We start from the raw sequence: 25,569 nt of genomic DNA, 5'->3' as shown, positions 1-25,569 counted from the left end.
TTGTCTGGAATGGTGATAGGGGGCATATACGGTGGTGATAATGCAAGGTTTTTTACTCTAATCCTGTATATATGGGCAAGGAGGGGAGGGGGGAGAAGGGTTGGGAGAAGGGGAGGGGGTGAAATTGCACCGATTAGTTGCTCCAGAGTAAAGAGCAATTTGAAAATTACAGATAGTACAGACAGAAGTTACATATATATAAATTGTATACAGATCTGTGTTCAACTGTCATTGAACCAGGAGTGTTCCGCATGAGCTTATACAGAAATTGCGCAAGAATTGTGAACAGTAAGGAGTAAAAGAACACTATTAAAAAACTGTATGGTAGAAAAATTAGATAAAGAATGAATAAAAGTGGTAATACCATATATAAATAGAAAAAATTAAAATTAAAAAATAAATAAAACAGAGTGAAATGAATGTTAGTAAGACTGTGCTTTGGCCTCTCCAAAACATAACCAAGTTTTCCGATCCAAAGGAGACACATATACACATATATATACGCACACAAACACACACCTACATACACACACATATATACATATATACGCATAAAATACATACAAAGATGGATAAAAAATATAATGATAAAAAATAAAATAAAATATGCATTTAGTCATGTGTAGCATTGGTAAAAGATGTGATCTTTGCCAGATCCCTAATGTGCGGTTAGATGTTTTCGTATGTAGGATGCTTAGAGAGATATAGACGGAAATATGTGGAAAATAGGGAAGGTCTTGTGGTGGAGGCTGTGTCTGTGCGCGTGTGCGCAGACCGTGCATGTTGGCGATGTGGGGATATAAGTAGCTTTTTCTGTGTTTTGTTTTCAACTGCATACACATACAAAAACATATGTATACATACATGAATACACATACATACATATACATAAATTTACAAATATCTCGCACCCACACTTTCTGATTATATTCTGTTCTTGGCATAGTGGTATTTAGAGGTTCTGGTTAGTAGTTTGAGTATTCGATCGATTCGTTTAATCCAAAAGGTGTTAATGTATTGAGGCGATAAATCCAGTGCATTTCTTTCTGGCAAAGTTGTTGATAAGAGGTGGTTATGTGTTCTATAGGTGAAACTCTGAGTGTGGATGGGTCCTTGTTATGTTTCTCTGAGTAATGGCGGGATACGCTATGGGTTAGGACGCCTCGTCTGATGTTTGAGCGGTGCGCATTCATTCTTTCTCTGACTGTTTGTGTTGTTCTGCCGACATATTTTAATTTGCAAGGACAGGTTAGTAAATATATCACATGTTTTGTTCCACAATGTAGGTCTTGTTTGATGTTCCATGTTCCACTATGGCCTTCTTTCGGTGTATTGAGAGGCAACTCTTTGGTCCCATGGGTGATCATGGTGCAACATAGGCACTTTTTGAGTTGGCATTTTCGTATCCCTATCTTACTTGTATTTTGGGTGGTCCCTAGTGGTAGGATCATTTTTTGCGTCTCTAGTTTGGGACAGGACGGGGCAATTAAATTCTTTAGAGTTTTTGCTCTTCTGAATGTAAGGGACGGTTGCCTGGGTAGGGAGTCTCTTAAGATTGGATCTTTAAGAAGGATACTCCAATGTTTATTCAGAATCTGTCTGATGTTTTTATGTTTGGCATTAAAACGGGTGATTAAGTTATATTGGTATTTCTCATTGGTTGTAATTTTCGGTCGAGTGGGTTGGAGGGTGACTTTTTGGTTTAGGGTGCATACCTTCTTTGCGGTGGCATTGATTAGTCCCTTCGGATAGCCTTTTTCTTTGAATCTGTTTTTGATGATGTTTAATTGTTCCCTCATTACTTGGTCATTTGAGCAGTTTCTTCTGATCCTTTTCATTTGGCCAAATGGAATGTTGTTTTTCCATTTGGAGTAATGACAGCTGGAATATTCAAGATAGCTATTCGCATCGACTTTTTTGAAATGTGTTCTGGTTGTGATTTTGTTTGAGAGTGTTTTGATGTGTATGTCTAGGAATATAGCTTCCTGAGGGTCATGTTCGGAGCTGAATTGTAAGCCCCAGTTGTTGGCGTTTAGCTCCTTGATGAAATTGACTATTTCATCTTTTCCTCCATCCCAAATTAGTATAATGTCATCAATGTATCTTTTATAAAAGATGATCTGGTTGTGGGAGAGGAGGCCTAACTTTTCCTCAAAAAGGCCTACAAAAAGGTTGGCATAAGAGGGCGCAAATTTTGTCCCCATTGCTGTCCCCTTTATTTGTAGATAAAAATTTTCGTTGAAGGTAAAGAAATTGTGGTGAAGGATGAAGTGGATGGACTTGAGAATGAAATCCTTTTGAACTGAGGGCATTTCATGATCCATGGATAAAAAATGTTCGATTGCTTGGAGGCCTAAATCATGTTGTATATTGCTGTATAGAGAGCTTACATCTAATGTTACCCAATGGTAATTGGTTTTCCATTGGACCGTGTCTAAAATACTGATTAGGTGTGAGGAATCTCGGAGATGTGAGGGAAGTTGGATGACAAATTTTTGCAGGAAAGTATCTACATAGGCCGATAGGTTGGATGTGAGGGAGTTGATGCCGGATATTATAGGTCTCCCTGGTACAAGCCATGGTGTGATTATGGACTGCACACCTGATACAAGCCATGGTGTGATCATGGACTGCACACCTGATACAAGCCATGGTGTGATCATGGACTGCACACCTGATACAAGCCATGGTGTGATCATAGACTGCACACCTGATACAAGCCATGGTGTGATCATGGACTGCACACCTGATACAAGCCATGGTGTGATCATGGACTGCACACCTGATACAAGCCATGGTGTGATCATGGACTGCATACTGATACAAGCCATGGTGTGATCATGGACTGCACACCTGATACAAGCCATGGTGTGATCATGGACTGCACACCTGATACAAGCCATGGTGTGATCATAGACTGCACACCTGATACAAGCCATGGTGTGATCATGGACTGCACACCTGATACAAGCCATGGTGTGATCATGGACTGCACACCTGATACAAGCCATGGTGTGATCATGGACTGCACACCTGATACAAGCCATGGTGTGATCATAGACTGCACACCTGATACAAGCCATGGTGTGATCATGGACTGCACACCTGATACAAGCCATGGTGTGATCATGGACTGCACACCTGATACAAGCCATGGTGTGATCATGGCCTGCACACCTGATACAAGCCATGGTGTGATCATGGACTGCACACCTGATACAAGCCATGGTGTGATCATGGACTGCACACCTGATACAAGCCATGGTGTGATCATGGACTGCACACCTGATACAAGCCATGGTGTGATCATGGACTGCACACCTGATACAAGCCATGGTGTGATCATGGACTGCACACCTGATACAAGCCTTGTGGAACAACTTTCAATAACCATTCGCATTGTGAAATGTCAGTTGGAGTATCAGTTTTTAAACCCTTTGATGAGGAAGAAACCACTGGGGAGGCCTTGGGTGATATATTTTTAAAACACCTGGATGAATTGAACATCAGTATTGATAACTGCAGAGGTCAGAGCTATGATAATGGCAGTAACATGAAGGGGAAGAAAATGGGTGTCCAAACAAGGATTTTGGCTATTAATAAACGAGCATTGTCCTGCCCTGCAGCCGTCATACTTTGTATTTAGTAATACTGGACGCTGCCAAATCTTCCGTCTTTTCTGTCATATTTTTTGGCGTTTTACAGAGAATCTATGTTCTTTTTAGTTCCTCTACACAGCGGTGGGCTATCTTGAAGCAGAACTGCCCTCGTCTCACTGTCAAACCCCTCTCTGACACTCGATGGGAGTGTCGGATTGATAGTGTTAAGGTTCTGCGCTTTAACCTAGGGGATGTTGTTTGTACACTTGAAGATCTTATCATCCAGATGATGTGACAGCTGCAGAGGCTAATAGCCTTTCCGTGGAGATCTCTTCAGGTCCATTCACTCTCTGCACTGTGGTGTGGTATGATGTTTTGTACCACATTAATCGTGCCAGCCAGCTCTTCCAGAGTCCAAGTATTGGGATGGATGTCCTAGCAAAATAAATTGAAGCAGCACTGAGACATCTTGCAAGAATACAGAGATACTGGTTTTGAATCAGCCCATTCTATTGCTAAAGACTTGGGAGAAGAAATCGGTGTGGAATTTGTGTTGCCCATCAAGAGAAAAGAAACAAAAAGAAGAATGTTTGACTATGAGGGAATAGATGAGATGAACTGCACCCAGAAGGACATATAAAACGAGTTTTCTTTCTACCCCAGATTTGATACAAGTTAGCGAGAAGAATTTAGAGTCAGTTTGGGTTACCTTGCAGCTTGATAATCATAAGGTAACTCGTGTAGGTGTGATATATAGACCACCTACCCAAGTCAAAGAATTAGATGATCTACTAGTTGAGGAAATAGCTAAAATGACATTGAAGGGGGAAGTTATCATTATGGGAGACTTCAATCTTCCAGATGTAAACTGGAAAACCAAAATAGCTAGTTCTGCCAGGAGTACAGATATTCTAAATTCCCTACTGGGATTATCTCTACAGCAAGTAGTGGAGGAGCCAACCCGGAAGGAGGCCATTTTAGATTTAGTATTCACAAATGGGAATTTGGTATCTGATATTACTGTAGGGGAAAGCTTGGGATCTAGTGATCACCAGTCAGTGTGGTTTACTATAAGTACAGTGACTGAGTCACACCACACAAAAACAAAAGTTTTAGATTTTAGAAAAACAGACTTTTATAAAATGAGATTAGTGGTATACGAGTCCCTCTCAGACTGGAACAGTTTCATTGGAGTCCAGGAGAAATGGGACTACTTAAAAGTGGCACTATTGAAGGCAACAGAAGATTGCATTAGGCTTCTCAGTAAAAGCAAAAAAAGGAAGAGACCACTGTGGTACTCAGCAGAAGTGGCCAAAATCATTAAAAACAAAAAGATAGCATTTAGGAATTATAAAAAAAAAAAAAACGAGGATGACAGACAAATTTATAAGATTAGGCAGAGAGAGGCCAAACAAGTTATAAGAGCTTCTAAAGCACAGGCAGAAGAGAAATTAGCTCAGTCAGGAAAAAAAAGGCGATAAGGCATTCTTCAGATACATAAATGAAAAAAGGAAACTAAAACAAGGAATTACCAAATTAAAAACTAAAGAAGGAAGGTATATGGAAGAAGATAAAGAACTAGCTGACTGCCTCAATGAATACTTCTATTCAGTTTTTACAAAGGAAAATGAAGGAGAAGGACCTCAGTTGGGAAAGAAGACTAATGAATCTTTTGACGCATGTGTCTTTACAGAGGAAGAGGTTCTAAGTCAGCTGTCTAAAATTAATACAAATAAGTCACAGGGGCCTGATGGGATACACCCAAAGCTATTAAAAGAGCTCAGCGGTGAACTAGCAAAACCATTAACAGATTTATTTAACCAATCACTGGCAACAGGAGTCGTCCCAGAAGATTGGAAATTAGCAAATGTTGTGCCCATTCACAAGAAAGGTAGTAGGGAGGAATCGGGCAACTACAGGCCAGTAAGCCTGACATCAATAGTGGGGAAATTAATGGAAACCATACTTAAGGAGAGGATTGTGGACCATCTAAAATCCCATGGATTGAAAGATGAAAAACAGCATGGGTTTACTTCAGGGAGATCATGTCAAACTAATCTTATTGATTTTTTTGATTGGGTGACTAAAATAATAGATGGAGGAGGTGCAGTAGACATCGCTTATCTAGACTTTAGTAAGGCTTTTGATACTGTCCCACATAGAAGGCTTATCAATAAAGTGCAGTCATTGGGCTTGGACTCCCATATTGTTGAATGGATTAGGCAGTGGCTGAGGGACAGACAGCAGAGGGTTGTAGTCAATGGGATCTGTTCTGGGACCCATATTGTTTAATATCTTTATCAGCTAAATTGCAGAAGGCCTCAATGGTAAGGTGTGTCTTTTTGCTGATGACACAAAGATTTGTAACAGGGTTGACGTTCCTGGAGGAATACACCAAATGGAAACGGACTTAGAAAAACTAGAGGAGTGGTCAAAAATCTGGCAACTAAAATTTAATGTTGATAAGTGCAAGATAATGCACCTGGGGCGTAAAAACCCAAGAGCAGAATATAAAATCAGTGATACAGTCCTAACCTCAGTATCTGAGGAAAGGGATTTAGGGATCATTATTTCAGAAGACTTAAAGGTAGGCAGACAATGTCACAGAGCAGCAGGAAATGTTAGCAGAATGCTTGGGTGTATAGCAAGAGGAATTACCAGTAGACAGAGGGAGGCGCTCATGCCGCTCTACAGAGCACTAGTGAGACCTCATTTGGAGTATTGTGCTCAGTACTGGAGACCATATCTCCAGAAGGATATTGATACTTTGGAGAGAGTTCAGAGAAGAGCTACTAAGCTAGTCCATGGATTGCAGGATAAAACTTACCAGGAAAGATTAAAGGACCTTAAAATGTATAGCTTGGAAGAAAGACGAGACAGAGGGAATATGATAGAAACTTTTAAATACATAAAGGGAATCAACAAGGTAAAAGAGGAAAGAATATTTAAAAGAAGAAAAACTGCTACAAGAGGACATAGTTTTAAATTAGAGGGGCAAAGGTTTAAAAGTAATATCAGGAAGTATTACTTTACTGAGAGAGTAGTGGATGCATGGAATAGCCTTCCTGCAGAAGCGGTAGCTGCAAATACAGTGGAGGAGTTTAAGCATGCATGGGATAGGCATAAGGCTATCCTTCATATAAGATAGGGCCGGGGGCTATCCATAGTACTCATTATATTGGGCAGACTAGATGGGCCAAACGGTTCTTATCTGCCGACACATTCTATGTTTCTATGATGTTGCCCTGACAAGCATAAATGAAAGATTTACTCAAGTAAACACTTTCTACAATCTTTTCGGTTTCCTTTTCAGTACAAAGGAGATGACGGCTGCTAAAGATCAACAAAGACTGGAAGATTGTTGTTAACACTTCTCAGAAGAAATGGGGGACATTGATCCTAATGACTTGAAGCTAGAAATAATTACTGCCATTAGAAGCATGCCTGATGACGTATCTGATTCCACCCTGAATATGGTAAATCACATATACAGAGCCAACCTTTTGGATCTGTACCCAAATCTCAGTGTGGCCTATCCTCCTGAGTGTGCCAGTTACAGTGGCATCCGGAGAGAGAAGCTTCTCACAGTTCAAGCTAATCAAGAACTATTTACGATCCTCGATGTCACAAGATCGGCTAAATGGCCTGGCGGAGATTGCAATTGAGCAAGACATTTGCAGAAATCTAGATTTCTCAAAATTGATAGAAGAGTTTTCCTCAGCAAAAGCCAGGAAGGTTTACTTTTAAGAAGTCATAAAACTTTATTTCAAAGCAATAATTTTGTTGGTTCTCAAACCATTGCACTTTAAAGTATTTATTTTTGATTGATGTTGCAGTATTTTCTTTTATCTAACGTTAAAACATTTCATGTTAAATTATTTGTTAATAATAATTCTATTTATTTCTATTTGTTTATAATAATTCTATTTATTTCGATATGATCATTCTAATTATTTTAATGGAAACTATTTTGTTATAGCTTATGTTGATGTTGCATTTACTTACCTGGGCTGACTTTTTTTTATTCCCATGTCATAGTTGATGTAATTGCACATATAATATAAGAGCACTTTACTTATTTTCAGACCACTTTAAAAATGTTGTTCACATGCCATAGGTTAATTTTGAATTAGCAAAGTTATATTTATCTGAACATTTGTTAGAGACCAGTTTCAGGAATCAATTTTATTTGACTATTGCACGGTATGGTTTACATTGTGTTTTTGTTTGTAGTGTGTTATGTCCCAATTTGGGAGAAAATACCGAATTTTTCCCTACGGAGAGGGTTTTAAGCCTATCCAAAAAATCTAACTGCACTGTCTATTTGGAAAAATACTTTGGTACTTGGAAATTGTGATATTTGATTCCTTTTTTTGTTGAATTTATTTATTGTAATAATAAATATTAAATACATTTTACTTGTACATGTTACTTTGCCACTTGCGTTTGTTTACAATATGGGACGTTAAAGTAAGCAAGTGTCATGTGGGGGGGGGGCCTTATTGTTTTTCGCCCCAAGGCCCCATTTCACCTAGAACCGGCCCTGATTGCTGCCACACACAACAATAGTCCTTAAAAGGACTTTTGGGTCTATAACAAGTATAAAAACGAAAATATTCCTATTTCAATCCCTACACTATCTCTCCATTCTGCTCTCCAGCTCTCCCTGACTAAGACTGAGCTGAACACGTGTCATCGGGAGCTACTGTATATAGCACCCGATGATGCGTTCCGGCCAACCAATCACTGTAATGCCAGCAGCCAACATGGCTACGGCATTACAGTGAATGGCAGTACTTACCTGCACGTTTATTGGCTGCATAGCAGCCAACAAACGTGCGGGGAGGGGACTCGAGCATCACGCTCGAGCACACGCGGTATTCGGCCGAACACCGCGATGTGCCAAGCATCGCGATGCTCGAGGCAAACTAGTGTTTGGCCAAGCATGCACGCCTAACACTAATAATAAAGTAATAGTTAAGTATTTTAATTTTTTTAATTTCTGGAGAACCCCTTTAAGAGCAGTAAGCCTTTATTTCCTCTGTCTAACCCGTTACTTTTTTCTTCACCACAACATATGCAGCCAGCCAGTAGCGCAGGGGCAACACGTGAGGTGCACGGTGGACCGATGAGGGGCCAAATAATAACACACAGTTCATCAGTTTACTCACGGTTAGCAGAAAGCCTCCCTGGGCCGGCAGCACAGTGTTGAGGTGGACAGCACAAAATCCTCCGGGGCACGCTCTGTGGTAGGAAGCATCAGCCAAGATGGTAGTTGAGGTGCCCTTGAAGTTATGGGTGCTTAGGGTGCTTGTTGCGGCTGAGTCCCTTGATGGTTTTTGTCGTGACGCCAGTACCGCTAATGGTGGTACAACCAATAGTGGCAATAATGAGGTAGACAGTGGTAAGATGCAACTCACAACTTTTACTGATGTTGACTTTGGCTGCAGCAATACAAAAATACAGCCTCTTGTTGGTATTAGAGTTAATCAGCAAATCCACTGTTTCTAGGCTTTCTTAGGCTGGATTTGAGCTTAGAGGGATATTTTCTGTATCAGTGTAATTTGGTGAGGTTGCCGGAAGCTATGGTATCGTTCACCTGAATATCCAAAGGTCCTTGATGCCTGATTGGTGGCTTTTATCCTTTGGATGTTTAAGTCTTTTCTCTTGTCCCTTTCTGGACTAAACTTTCATCAGAGCAGAAGTGCTAGATCTGCACTCTCTCACTCTCAGCATCAGTCTACTAATCACTGATCTCCACACTGATCTACTCAGATCTGCTCTAATCTCAACTGACTAACTAGGCCTGAACTAGGTATATATAGAACCTAAGTTTTATCCCCATCTAGTGGTGGAATGTATAAATTACATCTAATCTACCTGGTAACAGGGATTTTGCAGATAAATTAGTACAAAGTCACATAATACAGCATAATACAGTTTTTAGGGTAAAAAGTGCTTTTAAGCAGTGCCCACACATGTAGTGGGACGCTGCACATACAGTCAAGTTGGAGGTTGTAGTCCTATGTCCTAACAATAATAATGAGGATTCCTGTCACAATGTTGTCTGTACCAACCTATTCTGGACAAATGTAGGAGAGCATCGAGTCCACCATGTTCTTGATTATGATCTCTTGGGGGTGAAGGTCTTTGGGCAGGTAATGGCAGGTGGTCATCTGCCAGGCATCTAATAATGTGACTGGAAGTCCTGAGAAGATGGCCCTCATCAGTGTGTCCAGCTGGAGGGACAGCCAGTCACTGCCGTGTTCATAGAGGAAGCCGGTGTTACCGGATTTGATGATGACCTTGGTCTGAGGGCTTCGCTTCAATAACCGCACAACAGCATTACGGATATTTCTTATCCTTTGCAGATAAAATGTCACTGGAAATAAGACAAAGTGCGCCATACAGTTTATGACAATCACCAGGCCATCATCCCCCCCTCCAATGTTATCCAGCTCATTGGCGATGTAGCGTAGCTCCTGCACACGTGTGCGCTTCATGCTGAGAGGCCTCTGGTGTGCCCGCCATTGCACTAGATAGACATGCTCAACATCAGTGGCCAGAAGGGGTCCGGGGGCATAGCTGACATGAAGGTCCACTCTCTGTAGAGCTGCAAACACAAAACACACTGTTATATTAACAGAGGTGACATCATCATTCATCATTGAGTAAAGTTTTTTTTCTAATCACGACCCAGTCACTCGATAACCACTTGTCCTTCCTTGGTCCACTTTTGAAAGGTAATAACTAAAGATGAGTGAACCAGTTCCTACTGAACCAGGTTCGGTCGTAAATTTGCCATTTTTTGCATGACAGACAAACCCGAACCTTTTCAGGTTTCTTTCAGATGAATCCAGTAAAAGAGCACACTAGGGAGGAAGAAGGGTTCTCACATGACCCTGGGAGGAAATGGGCGGGGGGCTTGCCCTGATTGGCTCCTCCATGCTATCAGTCTGGGAGCCAATCAGTGCTGCAGCAGACAAGGAGGTGCCCTAGCAGAACGAGCAAAACACGAGTGCTGGGCTGTGAATGAGGATGGATGGGTCTTACAGTGTCTGACAGAAAAAAACATCTTAGAGAGTCAGGGAGAGAAAAAATATCAATCAAGCTCATTGTATTCTACTGTCAGGGACATTGAACATAAAGGATAGAATCAGAAAGAAGAATTGTGTAGAATAGGGACAGGCAGGGAAAGCTGTCAGCCAGGAAGTGAGAAGTGAGGAGCTGAGGCTGGCTGTCTCTCTTAGTAGAACTGAAGCTGCTACATACCTCAAAAGCAGCGACCTGTAAGGACATTACTTAATTTTTTTTATTTTTTTTTATTTTTTTTTGGGGGGGGGGGGGGTTGGTGGAATAAGTATTTATTCCACAGGTATTTTACCATCAATCTAGCATATCATATAGAATACTACTGCAAACTCTGTGTCAGGGATTCTCACATTTAATTCATTTATTTTTAGTATGTAGGGTAGTGGACAAAATCATCAGTGATCAATAACATAATATTAGGGCTAAATCTGTTTATTTCTCCATACAGTTCCAACCTTCCATTTCGATTTATTTATTTCTCCACACAGTTCTACATTTTTGGGGGTCTGTTCAATTTAATTGATCCAGCATATAGGTGATCATTACACCAATACACTGTAACGCACCTAGTTGATCAGTTAGGATCTCAACTGCAGAAGCAATGGACATCCACTATTATCCCACCGCCCTTGTTTTTGGCTGTGGGATTCGCGGTTACTCAGTATGTACCCCAGGCGTCTCTCTCAGTCTTGGGCGGAGAGTTTGGGGTAACAAAATAATTTACCCATTTACCGCTATCCATCTAGTTTGTTACTGCTGGAAAGGAAGGTCTCCCAGTATTACAGGAGTCACAAGTTAGTATAAACTTGTGCACAGTTCAGAGTTAGTATATAGTATGCCCTCAGTTTAGTCTATAGTATGCCATAGGTTCAGGGTTAGTATATAGCATGTCCTCAGTTTTAGTATATAATAAGCAGTAGGTTCAGAGTTAGTATAGCATGTCCTCAGTTTAGTATATAATATGCAGCAGGTTCAGAGTTAGTATAGCATGTCCTCAGTTTAGTATATAATATGCAGCAGGTTCAGAGTTAGTATAGCATGTCCTCAGTTTAGTATATAATATGCAGCAGGTTCAGAGTGAGTATAGCATGTCCTCAGTTTAGTATATAATATGCAGCAGGTTCAGAGTGAGTATAGCATGTCCTCAGTTTAGTATATAATATGCAGCAGGTTCAGAGTTAGTATAGCATGTCCTCAGTTTAGTATATAATATGCAGCAGGTTCAGAGTTAGTATAGCATGTCCTCAGTTTAGTATATAATATGCAGCAGGTTCAGAGTGAGTATAGCATGTCCTCAGTTTAGTATATAATATGCAGCAGGTTCAGAGTTAGTATAGCATGTCCTCAGTTTAGTATATAATATGCAGCAGGTTCAGAGTTAGTATAGCATGTCCTCAGTTTAGTATATAATATGCAGCAGGTTCAGAGTTAGTATAGCATGTCCTCAGTTTAGTATATAATATGCAGCAGGTTCAGAGTTAGTATAGCATGTCCTCAGTTTAGTATATAATATGCAGCAGGTTCAGAGTTAGTATATAGTATGTCCTCAGTTTAGTATATAATATGCAGCAGGTTCAGAGTTAGTATAGCATGTCCTCAGTTTAGTATATAATATGCAGCAGGTTCAGAGTGAGTATAGCATGTCCTCAGTTTAGTATATAATATGCAGCAGGTTCAGAGTTAGTATAGCATGTCCTCAGTTTAGTATATAATATGCAGCAGGTTCAGAGTTAGTATAGCATGTCCTCAGTTTAGTATATAATATGCAGCAGGTTCAGAGTGAGTATAGCATGTCCTCAGTTTAGTATATAATATGCAGCAGGTTCAGAGTTAGTATAGCATGTCCTCAGTTTAGTATATAATATGCAGCAGGTTCAGAGTTAGTATAGCATGTCCTCAGTTTAGTATATAATATGCAGCAGGTTCAGAGTTAGTATAGCATGTCCTCAGTTTAGTATATAATATGCAGCAGGTTCAGAGTTAGTATAGCATGTCCTCAGTTTAGTATATAATATGCAGCAGGTTCAGAGTTTGTATAGCATGTCCTCAGTTTAGTATATAATATGCAGCAGGTTCAGAGTTAGTATATAGTATGTCCTCAGTTTAGTATATAATATGCAGCAGGTTCAGAGTTAGTATAGCATGTCCTCAGTTTAGTATATAATATGCAGCAGGTTCAGAGTTAGTATAGCATGTCCTCAGTTTAGTATATAATATGCAGCAGGTTCAGAGTTTGTATAGCATGTCCTCAGTTTAGTATATAATATGCAGCAGGTTCAGAGTTAGTATAGCATGTCCTGAGTTCAGTGTTGGTTTGGGAATATCGCCTCACACCAGCAGGAACCACCCCACTCTGAGTTCCAGGACCTTAATCAGAGCAGGTAACAGGCATATACTTGCGGTTAGTTGGTCCTGGCTAGGAAGCCAGCAGTGGGGAAGCCAGTGGCAAGAAGGTAGGCAGTCCTTCACAATGTTGTTAGGGATCCAGGTCTGGATATGTGGACAGAGTCCTCAGATGCAATGGAGCTAGCAGGGTGCGCACTCCATTAGTGGAACACCCTGCTTAACACCTGTCTTCTATTTAAGGCCTGGAGGTAAGTGGGCGGAGTCACAGGGAGCCGCTGCGATCCAGGCTGTACTGTTACATACACAGGGTAGTGAAATTATCTGTGAGTGATAACGAATTTAGGCTGCAGTCCATTTCCCTTCATTTCTATCTCCACATGGTGCCAATTTCTTTAGGGGGTTGTTGAATATATTCAGACCAGCATATATGTGATTACAACACCAATACATAGTGTAGTGAACATAATTATCTGAGATGCCCAAAATTATCAGGGCTGTGGAAGGGTTCCAAAGGAGAGACCCAGAACCAGAATATGGGTAGTGGCAGCACCAGCTATCTGGCCAGTAGAAGTAGTTGCCCCTGCTGGCTTCAGAAAGGCGCAATATTGTTGGGGAGAAAGAGATGAGATTGTGGATTGGATGAATCACTCCTTCTCTCAATCGCAGCAGGATGACGTGGAGGTGACTTCAGAGTCCGACACCATGCGTGGAGCCAGGGGTCACAGCGTTGCTCCTGCTTCTCCCCGTGCAGCCCCAGAGAAGGAGTCAGTGGAGTCCTTTCAGTCTTCACTGCTCATGCCTAGTGGAGCATCTTTCTTTTTCTTAAGAAGTGGCAAGAAAACCCCACCACGCCCTACGTCAGATAGTCAAGAGAGTCTCCCTGTTGACGATTTGTGTTTCAGCAGTCAGCATTTGTACTGCCCTGAGGAGGAGATGCAGGAGAAGGCTGAGGTCCCCCGAATAACTGTGTTGGTGGTGGTAGTAGTGGCACCCGGAGCTGCGTTATTGGCAATGGCGGCAGTGGCAGTTCGGGAAGAGCAGGGGAGTGGGGACAAAGGGAGGCAACATCAGAGGAGGAGGAGAAGGATGGCGGCAGCAATAAAGAGCAGAGGCCACTTACCTCCCAAAGAACAGCCAGAGCCACGTCTGCTTCGGGATCTGGTGATTGTGAGTGGGTTAGGCCCAAAACGTGCCAGAGCTAAGCCGAACTCGGCTGCCTATTCCTCTGCTGCATGAGTATCTCCTATCTGGCTGTTTTCTCCATGCTGCTGGAAGACAGAAGCATTGCCCTGGGCAAGCACAAAAGAAGATGTGGGCAGGCAAACAGAAACGTAAGCACTGCAGCTCTATTAAACCACATGAAGCGCCATCACCCCATCCTGTGATTAAACAAAGTGCAGTTGCTGCCGTACCATTTAGTTGAGTCTGCTGCCTTTAGGGAGCTAATGGCGTGCTCTCAGCCTCAATGGAAGATTCCTAGCCAGCATTTTTTCTCCCAAAAAGCCATCCCTGCCTTGTACTCTCACTTGGCGGACAAGATAGGTTGCAATTCTCACTGTGCGGAAAGGTTTGCACCACACCTGGAGCAGATGTTATGGGCAGGGACAGTGACAGCTCGCTGGAATTCAACATTGCACGGAAAGCCGTGAAAGATTTTGTCAAGCAACAGACAGCCTCAGCAGCAGGAAGCATGTGTTGCTTCGAGGTCAGGCAGTGGTAGCTCATCCGAAACTTCTGTTGAGTGCTGAAGCCCTGGCCGCAAAGTTTGTCAGCAGGGTCAACTGCGGCATGAATGATGTCATCCCCCTCAAATTTATCTTAGAACAGACGCTAATGCTCATGCAGCAGGGGATGATGGCGGAAGAACAGCTGACGCATCTTGTTGTTCGCCCTATAGCTGCTGGGTACACAAAGGGAATCTGCCATAGAGGAGGAGGATGAGGAGCTGCCACTCCAGGAGTTGGATGTGAAGGAGCAAGAGGACGATGATGACGATAGCACCTGCCAGGACACCCAATCGTCTCAGCGGGGAGCGGAGCTGGAAAGAAGTGGCTCCTCTTGCATGCTGGCCAGAATGGTTACTTGTATACTTGCTTGCTTACGCAGTGACAGGAGTGTCGTTGACATCAAGCAGTCTGACGATTACTGGGTAGCCTTGGTTTTAGACCCTCTATATCAAAGCAAAATGGGGGAATGTTTTCCACGGACAGAAGGGTAGGACAAATTATGTTATTACCAGGAAACACTATGCACGCTGCTTGCTGCAGCCTACGGTGAATGTGTAACACCCCAGAGGTGCATTACCACTTCTGCACCCTGCTACTGTCTTTATTGGCTAACCTTATGTCATCTGTGCGTTTGTTTCCAGATCCTATATAATGTGCATATCTCATTCCATGTAACTGTTATGTTCAATTGTGAGATGCCTGGTTCACCAGCCGGCGGCAGCATAAATGGCAGAGTTACAGGGACAGAGAATGGAGCCTTTCCTTCCATTCTAACACCCCCCTCTGTGGTGTGGTGGGCGTTTTCCACTTGCTGCAGGAAGGGTGGGGTCCAGTTCTAGCTTACCCCCTGCTAGGTGAAGGTTCTAGTTTACCCTCTGCCAGGAGGGTGTGCAGCTGGTGCACGTCCCTGTTGAATGTGGCCTCGCTCAGGCCAGCTGGAGCACCTTCAGCTCAGCTGGACATGGAGGCAGAAGCTGGAAGCCTCTGAGGCCAGGAGTAAAGTTTTCCCTGGACAGTTTAGAGACAGACTACAAGAAGGAAGTTACAGCCTGCAGCTAAAGCTAAGTTGCATAGCTATCCTGTCAGCACAGCAGAACCAAAGAGTTACAGACATAGCAGAGAGGAGTTTGCCTGCCCCAGTTAATGCCAAAGCCTGCTGGAACCAAGAGAAAGCCTGAGACTGATTGGAGAAAAGTGTATTGAGAGTAAAGCTGTTATCGGACTTCATCACAAGGTCTGGACTCAATTTATTTTTTTCAAATCCTTCAATTTACCCTATTTGCTCTGCTTTGGACAACAACGCCTGGGGTCCAGCTTATCCAGGTTGGAGCACCCTGACACGTGCACCAACATTAAGGGACATTATAGGCCACCCTATATCACTCTGGCATTCCTACATCTGGGTACCATATACATTATCACTAAAAAGGGGCCCTGTGCCCATGTTGCTTCACTGCAACTAGCGTCACGAAAACAAGTACACTTATTTCTCTTAAAGGGACCCTTTGCCGCTGCAGTGTGTCGCAAATGGATGCCTGCTTCTCCACCCCACAAGCAGCAAAATCTGCAGCAGAAGCCATTTCATGATGGAGCAGTTTTCCACTTGCCACTCCAGGCTAAGGCCAGTCAGCAAGCTGATAGCTCCCACCTCAAAACCCAGGTTCAGGCCTACTTAAACTCTGGCCAGTCTCTATCACATACCCTGTTCCTTGACACCATGGAATTCTGGACAGACAGACTGGAACAGTGGCCCAAACTGGCACATCAGTCTTTTTTTCTTGCCCAACCTCCAATGTCATCTCGGAAAGGGGTTTTTAGCGCTGCAGGTGGCGAGCTGACACCCAAACGGACCAAGTAGTCCTCCGCCAATGTCCAAAACAGAATTTTTGTCACAATGAAACAAGTCTGCATTGGGGAGGATTTTCACACTCCCCTGACTGAGGCCGATGAATAGATCTTGCCAGTGTTGCTGCCTGCCTGCCTCCATCATGCCCCCCTGCCATCATGCCACTGCTATGGCCTGCCAACCATCATGTTCTTTACGGCTGTTGCCTCCATCATGACACCACCGCCATCATGCCACTGCTGCGGGCTGCCGACCATCATGTTCCGTAAGGCGGCTGCTGCAGCCTGCATTATGCTGCTGCCGGCTGGCCAACATGTACCATATGGCTGCTGCTGCTCCTCGCTGCTAATCCCTACTGCCACTGCTTTTACCACAAAGCATCTGCCACTACTACCACTACAACTACCACTACTACTATTACTATTACTACTACTACTACCCATAGACAGCCTAGTATGTTCCATGCTATGCTGCTTCTGCAGCCGCTACTATTGAGGAAAAAAATTCTGAAAAACAAAAAGAGATAACAAGTTTCCCAAAATATTCAGAGTCCTTGGACACTAGAAGGTCTTATACACTATTTTTCAGGGCAACTTTGGTTGGGTCCAAAATGATTTGGATCGAACCAAATTTTAAAAAAATTCGGCAAACCTGAACTAAACCGAATCTCAAGTGGTTCGCTCATCTCTAGTAATAACCACTACATACCAGGAACATCCAAAAAGACCAACTGTTTTGGAGATGCACTGACCAGATATCTTTCCACCACAATTTGGCCTTTGTGAAAGTCACTTGGATCCTTACATTTTCCCAATTTTTCCTGCTTTTATCAAATCAACTTCAACAACTGACTGTCTACTTGCCGCCTAATATTTCCCACCAGGTCACCAGATACTTTGTGTTATTATCTTCCCTTTTAATGCTATGGCTGATGAGTGTAATATACAGACACACACATGCACACTCACTGCATACATGACAAGCGTGATCCATTGTCTTTTTTAGGGGCATCTACAAGAGTTTCATAAATAATAATGAGAAAAACTGATGTACTTTTTGCAGCAACTCACATGGGACGAAATGTATAAGGTATTCCCACCACTGGCGAAGTGTTGAATCTCCAAACATGTAGACAACCTTTCCCTTCAGACAGGAGGTGACGTTGGATGGAGAAGTGAAGCGTCTGTTCCTGCAGACACGAGACTGCCACACGTCCTGATAATAATACCCTGAGGGGTCCGGAATGGGGAGTCCAGGTCTACAAACACTTCTTTCATCTGCAACGACATTGTGCAATGACTTTTCATGTTACCAGAAGTAAAACATCCCTGAGTGTCCCACCTCCTGAATGTTCTCACCTGTGCTGGATGTCCGGGGAAGGATGGTGATTTTTCTCAGAGTTGATGAAATTGTCTGATCAGTGATTGACCTGTGAGAACACAGCAGATAGACTGGGATATGGTGGTTCTTGACTTGAGACATTATGTTTCTTGTGTACAGTGGTTGCCCTATGGAGATCTACAAAACCTTAACACTTTAAACCTACTCGTAGATATGATAAGCAATCCCCCAAAATTCAACTGAATTGGGTAACAATCATCTATTGTCTATGGTCACCTTCCCCCTATAAATGTTTCATGTATATCAATTCTATGTTCAGTATGAACCATCTAATACCCCTCATATTCCCTATGTAAAGATAAGATTTATCAGAAGGTTTCAGTTGGGTGACCATTGGGCACAACACATAGAAGAATGACATGATGTAATACCCAATGTCCATTCTTACTTGTACTCACTTTTGTAGGAATTGCTGCTCGGTGGCATTGAGTATTGGGCGCCTGGCACCTGCTGAATGCTCCCGGTAGGCACTGCAGGGAAAGCCCTTTGGCCGGTTGCAGAACCACTCCTCTCTGGATTGTACGTCACGGTATGTACAGATGTCAGGTCCTGGAGGCTGCACATTACACTCTACTGTAGCGCTGCTTCCATTGTGGATGAAATATCCGTGGTAGTAAATCTGTTAAAACAAAACAGCCAGAGTGAGCGGGGTCACTTATTATGCAACACGTTGTTAATACAATAGTAGGAATTTTTTGGGCAATAATAGCATTGAAGATGCAGTAGGTGCTCGAAACAGAAGTTGAATGTATTGGTCTATCTCATATTCAAGGGTACAACTAGCTTCTCTGCTGCTGCCATACAGTGCTAATGACTCAAAGTCCCTTTACATGATGTAATTTCATGACCAGGAACTTGTAGCTGCAGCGAGCCGGTGCAGAGGATTGGGGTGGTAGTGGCCCTGATGAAATGTCACGGTGTACTCCCTTACGCCGTTGCACCCTGGGGATCGGTGTAGTACTAAAGAAAAAGACTAGAGTTAAACGTATAAAACTCTCTGCAACTTAGAACTTAGATTTTAAGTGCAATCTCCTGGCACCAGTAAGGAATATGGAGGCAGTTTGGATGGCTGTAGTTTAGCGCTAGAATTGTACTGGCCTAGTGGGATTCTTAGTCTTTAAATGCTGGATATAGCTGTTCATTCTGCTGTCTTTCTCCTCAAGGATTTACTTAAGTACTTGATATAGTTGATATCTCTGGAGAATATTGTCCAGGAGCAGGAGCTCTGCAGTGTGCTTTCTCTCCTCTGTAGGTCTCAGCAGGAACTCCCCTCCTGGCAGGAAGCAGGACCAGCCCACTCCTACCAAGAGGGCAGGAACAGGGTGGTTAGCCCTGTTCCTTTCCAACCATAGCCAAACATTCTCTACTGGTACAAACAGCCAAATAACATACAAAAATGCATAACATAACAATGTAAAACAATAACATTATGCTGGTATAGTACCCCCAGGTCTGGGGTACTACATAGCGAACACTCAATTGTTTAAACCTTGCCCTGTATAAGTGTGTGCCCCAGAGGAGATACGGGTGGAAGTTGATGTGGCGGCAGAATATAGAGGTCCTAAGGTTATACGTGTTATGAAACCTTGAGGGGCCACAGATAAAAGAAAGAGGTTTGTCTCTGATTGGTTATGATCACGTTCATGTTCCCAGTCAGATGCAATTTCTTCCCTCCTAGAGATGCCATGATCAACTGTGAGTGCTATGCAAGCCTAACATCACCAAGCACAATGCCAAGCATGGAATGGAGTGGTGTAAGGCATGTTGACACTGGACTCTGGGGCAGTGGAGATTTTTTCTGTGGAATGACCAGTCACACTTCTCTATCCGGCGTCTGATGGACTTCTGAATGCCAGGAGAACATTACCTTCCAAACTGCACCGTGCCAGCTGTAAAGTCTGGTGGATGATACTATGTTATTTTTTTTTCAGGGGTCAGCCTCAGCCCCTTAGTTCCAGTAAAGGGAAAAGTTAATACTTCAGCAGACCAAGACATTTTGGACAATTGTATGGTGACAACTTTGTGGGAACAGTTTAGGGAAGGCCCTTTGTTGTTTCATCATGACTGTGCTCAATGCACAAAGCAAGCTCCACAAAGTCATGGTTGGTGTGGAAGAACTTGACTGCCCGCACAAAGCTCTGACCTCAGCCTCATCCAGCACCAGAACGGAGACTTCGAGCTAAGTTCTCTCCTCCAACATTGGGGTCTGATCTCACAAATGTTCTTCTGGATGAATGGGATTCCGAGGCCCTGGCTTCTTGTGAATCTGCACTGAAGATGTGGAGTAATAGTAGTTTCTCCAAGGGTGTGCCCTTGATATTGAGGTGTGATAGGACAGGCAGGGGACCAAAGTAAAGTAGAACAGTTTACTTCACGGTCTATACTGAGCAAAAAGGTGGGGGGAAAAAACCTTCTACACATGATGGAGGCAGAACATCTTGGTGTTAAATATGATGTGATCATGTATTTATTTAAATTGTATACATCATAAATGGTTACACATCATGCCGATATATACGTAGAGTATCTATCTGTATATACACTTGAAATACATATTGTAGTGTGTGACGGACTGAACCGTCATTGGGGCTGCTGGAGAAGCCTAAGGGCCAGCCTCCTTCCTACAGACTATGGACCCAGAACTATGGAGACCCCCTCAGACCTTTTGGGGTTACAAGGAACTATGAACCCTGATTTATGTGTAAAATTTATATGCCACATATTTCCTATTGCCCATTAAAAAGGGATGGTGTGGATTCAGCAACACAAAAAGGGTTAACTCTACACTGAGACTCCCACTGATTGTGTTAGTGATGGGATTAAGATAGCTGATTATAGGAGCAGCCGACTCCTAGATGAGTAGATCACCCTATGATACACTCAGGAGATAATCCCATCACATCTCTCCCTATTCATTATGGAGGGGGTGAAGATGTCTGTTTGTATGTTGTTCATGGTTGATTGCGTTATGTTGTTAGACTTCTTGAACTGTATATATACTGAGTTGATCTTCAATAAAGGGAGTTCCTGTTTTACCCTTCATCATGTTGAGGATGGTGTTTGGGTAACTGATCGACACTGGGGATTGCTATACGCTGAAGATTTGCTATACTCCCATGGCTATAACTACTAGCTTTTGTAAGAGCTGTTCCTGTTCCTGTCCTTGTTCCTGTGGTGGTTTTGGTGTAGAGCGGAGTGCTTGGAGTCCTCGGAAGCGCTAGGAGCATCCATCAATGGAGGTACCCGGTCGGGGTTCCAGGAGATCCGTTACATAGTGATATAATCAGTCTTGGAAAAAGCTATATAAGCCATACAGCAGTCTTATGAGTATTACATCTGTGGTAGGGCTGCAGCAAATGATTATTTTAGCAATCGAGTATTCTACCGATTATTTTTACGATTAATCGAGTTCTCTAATAAGAAAAAATGAATTAATAGACTGTTTTGCTTTATAAAAACTAATCAGACCCCCTGCCATCAGTCCCCAACACCCTTCATTCCCCCCTGTGCGATCAGCCCAAGTGTATCAAATCCCCCTAGTGCCATCAACTCCACTCTCCCCCAGTGCCATCAACTCCATTCCCCCAGTGCCTTCTGCTCTCCCCCACCCCAGTGCCATCAGCTCTCCCCCACCCCAGTGCCATCAGCTCTCCCCACAGTGCATTCAGCTCTCCCCCACCCAGTGCCTTCAGCTCTTCCCCACCCCAGTGCCATCAGCTCTCCCCCACCCCAGTGCATTCAGCTCTCCCCCACCCAGTGCCTTGAGCTCTTCCCCACCCAGTGCATCAGCTCTCCCCACCCTAGTGCCATCAGCTCCACTCCCCCAGTGCATCAGCTCTCCCCACCCTAGTGCCATCAGCTACACACCCCCAGTGCCTTCAGCTCTCGCCACCCAGTGCCATCAGCTCTCCCCACCCAGTGCCATCAGCTCTCCCCCAACCTAGTGCCATCAGCTCCACTCCACTAGTGCCTTCAGCTCTCCCCCTCTCAGTGCCATCAGCTCCACTCCCCCAGTGCCTTCAGCTCTCCCCAGTCAGTTCCATCAGCTCCACTCCACCAGTGCCTTCAGCTCTCCCCAGTCAGTGACATCAGCTCTCCCTCACCCCAGTGCCTTCAGCTCTCCCCACCCAGTGCCATCAGCTCTCCCCCACCCTAGTGCCATCAGCTCCACTCCACCAGTGCCTTCAGCTCTCCCCCTCTCAGTGCCATCAGCTCCACTCCTCCAGTGCCTTCAGCTCTCCCCACCCAGTACCATCAGCTCTCCCTCACCCCAGTGCCTTCAGCTCTCCCCACCCAGTGCCATCAGCTATCTCCTGCCCCAGAGCTATCAGCTCTACCCCACCCCAGTGCCTTCAACTTTCCCCCAACCCAGTGCCATCAGCTATCCCCTGCCCCAGAGCTATCAGCTCTTCCCCACCCCAGTGCCTTCAACTTTCCCCCAACCCAGTGCCATCAGATCTCCCCCACCCCGTTGCCTTCAGCTCCACTCCCCCTTGTGCCATTGTCTCTCCCCCTTGTGCCATTGTCTCTCCCCCATTGTGCCATAGTCTCTCCCCCCTTGTGCCATCGTCACTCCCCCCTTGTGCCATCATCTCTCCCCCCTTGTGCCATCATCTCTCCCCCCTTGTGCCATCATCTCTCCCCCTTGTGCCATCATCTTTCCCCCTTTGTGCCATCGTCTCTCCCCCCTTGTGCCATCGTCTCTACCCCTTGTGCCATCGTCTCTCTCTCCCCCTTGTGTCATAGTCTCTGCTCCCCCTTGTGTCCTCCTGCCCTCCTCCTGACACCCCGAGTGCACAGCGTCATTGGTTGCTACGGCGCTATGCACTGCGGGTGCCCGGTCATAGTCGCGCCCCCACCCCCTCAGTGTCACCAACTTACATTTCCATCAGGAGCGCCACCGACACTCCATTGTTCCGCGCTGCTCTAGGTCTGACGTCACACAGCGCGTCAGGTCACGGCGTGCGTACGTCAGGAGGTCAGTGCAGCGCGGGACAATGCACGTGCTGTGAAGTGTTCGGAGGTCACCTGCTGGAAAGGTGAGTATTCCAAGTGCATTGCGGGCCAGCAGGAGACCATGGAGCGGGAGTAATAGCAAGCGATTCACTCCCGCTCCGTGGTCACGTGACACAAACAAATCTTTGGTGCAAAAAAATTTGGTGTCGAGTACTCGTTGCAGCCCTAATCTGTGGTGATGTGTACAGTATAAGTGCTGGGAGGTATGTATATCCCAACCAGATACCTCAGCTGGGTGAGATAACTGAAATCTAGAAAGCTGCAGTGGTTTCAGCAAAGTGTAATTTGCTGAGACAGTTTTGTCTAGATGTTGTTCTGGGGGATAAGTTTGGTAGTGGGATCTGCCAGTCCACACCCTTCCACTACATGTATTGTCTTTTGCCAGAGATGATCGCAGGTGAGGCCTGCTGCTGTAATCACAGAAGGATAAAACAACCCTCTGTGTATAACTTAGGGGAAGAAAGGCTGAGGAAACCTGAGAGAGTTGGTGGAGCCTGAGAGGCTCTGTGTGGTCTCAGCCAGGAGGGCTGAGGGGTCACGAGGCTTTGTAAAGCCTAAAGTTTGCGGGGCTAATGAGGGGCTAATGAGGCATATGGGGGCTAATGATGCATAATGGGGGCTAATGAGAGGCATCATGGGGGCTAATTAGAGACACAATGGGGGCTAATTAGACTATTAGAGGCATATAGGGGCTAATGAGGCATATGGGGGCTAATGAGGCATAATGGGGGCTAATTAGAGACATAATGGGGGCTAATTAGGCATATGGGGCCTAATAGGAGGCATAATGTGGGCTAATGAGGCATAATTGCTTATAATGGGGGCTAATGAGGCATAAGGGCTGATATGGGAGTGATGAGAGGCATATGGGGCTAATGATGAGAGGCAGCATAATGAGGGCTAATGAGAGGCATAATGTGTCATCCACAGATGCCCCCATAACAGTGTGTCTTCCACAGATCCACCATAACAATACGCCTGCGCACTAACGAGAGACAGAAAGAAGGGGAAAGAATCCGCGGAAGCAAGCAGAGGACGGCACAGCAGACGACTGAATGGCTTCTTTTGTAAGTAAATTGTTTTATTATAAATGTATCCCTGCAGACCGCAATTCTCTCGTATTTTGTAATCTTATTCATATACAGTACAGACCAAAAGTTTGGACACGCCTTCTCTTTCAAAGAGTTTTCTTTATTTTCATGACTATGAAAATTGTAGATTCACACTGAAGGCATCAAAACTATGAATTAACACATGTGGAATTATATACATAACAAACAAGTGTGAAACAACTGAAAATATGTCATATTCTAGGTTCTTCAAAGTAGCCACCTTTTGCTTTGATTACTGCTTTGCACACTCTTGGCATTCTCTTGATGAGCTTCAAGAGGTAGTCCCCTGAAATGGTCTTCACTTCACAGGTGTGCCCTGTCAGGTTTAATAAGTGGGATTTCTTGACTTATAAATGGGGTTGGGACCATCAGTGGCGTTGAGGAGAAGTCAGGTGGATACACAGCTGATAGTCCTACTGAATAGACTGTTAGAATTTGTATTATGGCAAGAAAAAAGCAGCTAAGTAAAGAAAAACAAGTGGCCATCATTACTTTAAGAAATGAAGGTCAGTCAGTCAGCCGAAAAATTGGGAAAACTTTGAAAGTAAGGGCTATTTGACCATGAAGGAGAGTGATGGGGTGCTGCGCCAGATGACCTGGCCTCCACAGTCACCGGACCTGAACCCAATCGAGATGGTTTGGGGTGAGCTGGACCGCAGAGTGAAGGCAAAAGGGCCAACAAGTGCTAAGCATCTCTGGGAACTCCTTCAAGACTGTTGGAAGACCATTTCAGGGGACTACCTCTTGGAGCTCATCAAGAGAATGCCAAAAGTGTGCAAAGCAGTAATCAAAGCAAAAGGTGGCTACTTTGAAGAACCTAGAATATGACATATTTTCAGTTGTTTCACACTTGTTTGTTATGTATATAATTCCACATGTGTTAATTCATAGTTTTGATGCCTTCATAGTGATGAAAATAAAGAAAACTCTTTGAATGAGAAGGTGTGTCCAAAATTTTGGTCTGTACTATATACTTATTTTGTTTTTGCCCCCCCATTTTTGACTGTGGTATCTTTGTGCCCCCCCTATATATTGTTCCTAGAGTCGCCACTGCCGCGGGCACTTGCAGCCTGGCTGTCACGACGTCACTGGCAATTTTAATTGCATCCCTGTTCTCTAAATGGGCGGTTTTAGGGGCGGTCCTAGGGGTGGGTAGGGGCGTGGCCAGGAGAGGGGGGGTGAGTTTCACCACCTTTTCTCTGAGAAAAAAAGCCCTGGTCGTTCATGTAGAATGATAGATCTGCATCTGGAAGACCAGACCACAGGTAACGGCAGAGATTTATGATCAGACATTTGGCATTTTTACGTATCCAAGATGAGAAACTTTGCAATCCAACCAAGAAAGACTATCATTCAAAAATGTCCATCTGAAATCCCCAATGTGGGACCAGCTTATGCCCAGAGTGTACAGAGGTTATACAACAGATCAC

General features: G+C 44.1%; 1 protein-coding gene across 1 annotated transcript in view; it reads right to left on the bottom strand.

Annotated features, from left to right (window-relative positions):
• Positions 1-9,604: 9,604 nt before the first annotated feature.
• The window catches only part of LOC121001180 (NXPE family member 3-like), a 60,343-nt gene continuing 44,378 nt past the window's right edge, over positions 9,605-25,569 (bottom strand). The window contains exons 3-6 of the mRNA XM_040432129.1: positions 18,410-18,630; positions 17,969-18,039; positions 17,681-17,887; positions 9,605-10,212 (exon numbers count right to left, since the gene is read on the bottom strand). Coding sequence (XP_040288063.1) covers positions 9,677-10,212; positions 17,681-17,887; positions 17,969-18,039; positions 18,410-18,630 — 1,035 coding nt within the window. The 3' untranslated portion in view covers positions 9,605-9,676. The remainder of the gene's footprint in view (positions 10,213-17,680; positions 17,888-17,968; positions 18,040-18,409; positions 18,631-25,569) is intronic.

Source organism: Bufo bufo, chromosome 5 (assembly GCF_905171765.1).
Source record: "Bufo bufo chromosome 5, aBufBuf1.1, whole genome shotgun sequence".
Lineage (NCBI taxonomy): Eukaryota > Metazoa > Chordata > Amphibia > Anura > Bufonidae > Bufo > Bufo bufo.
This window is presented reverse-complemented; position numbering and strand designations above follow the sequence as displayed.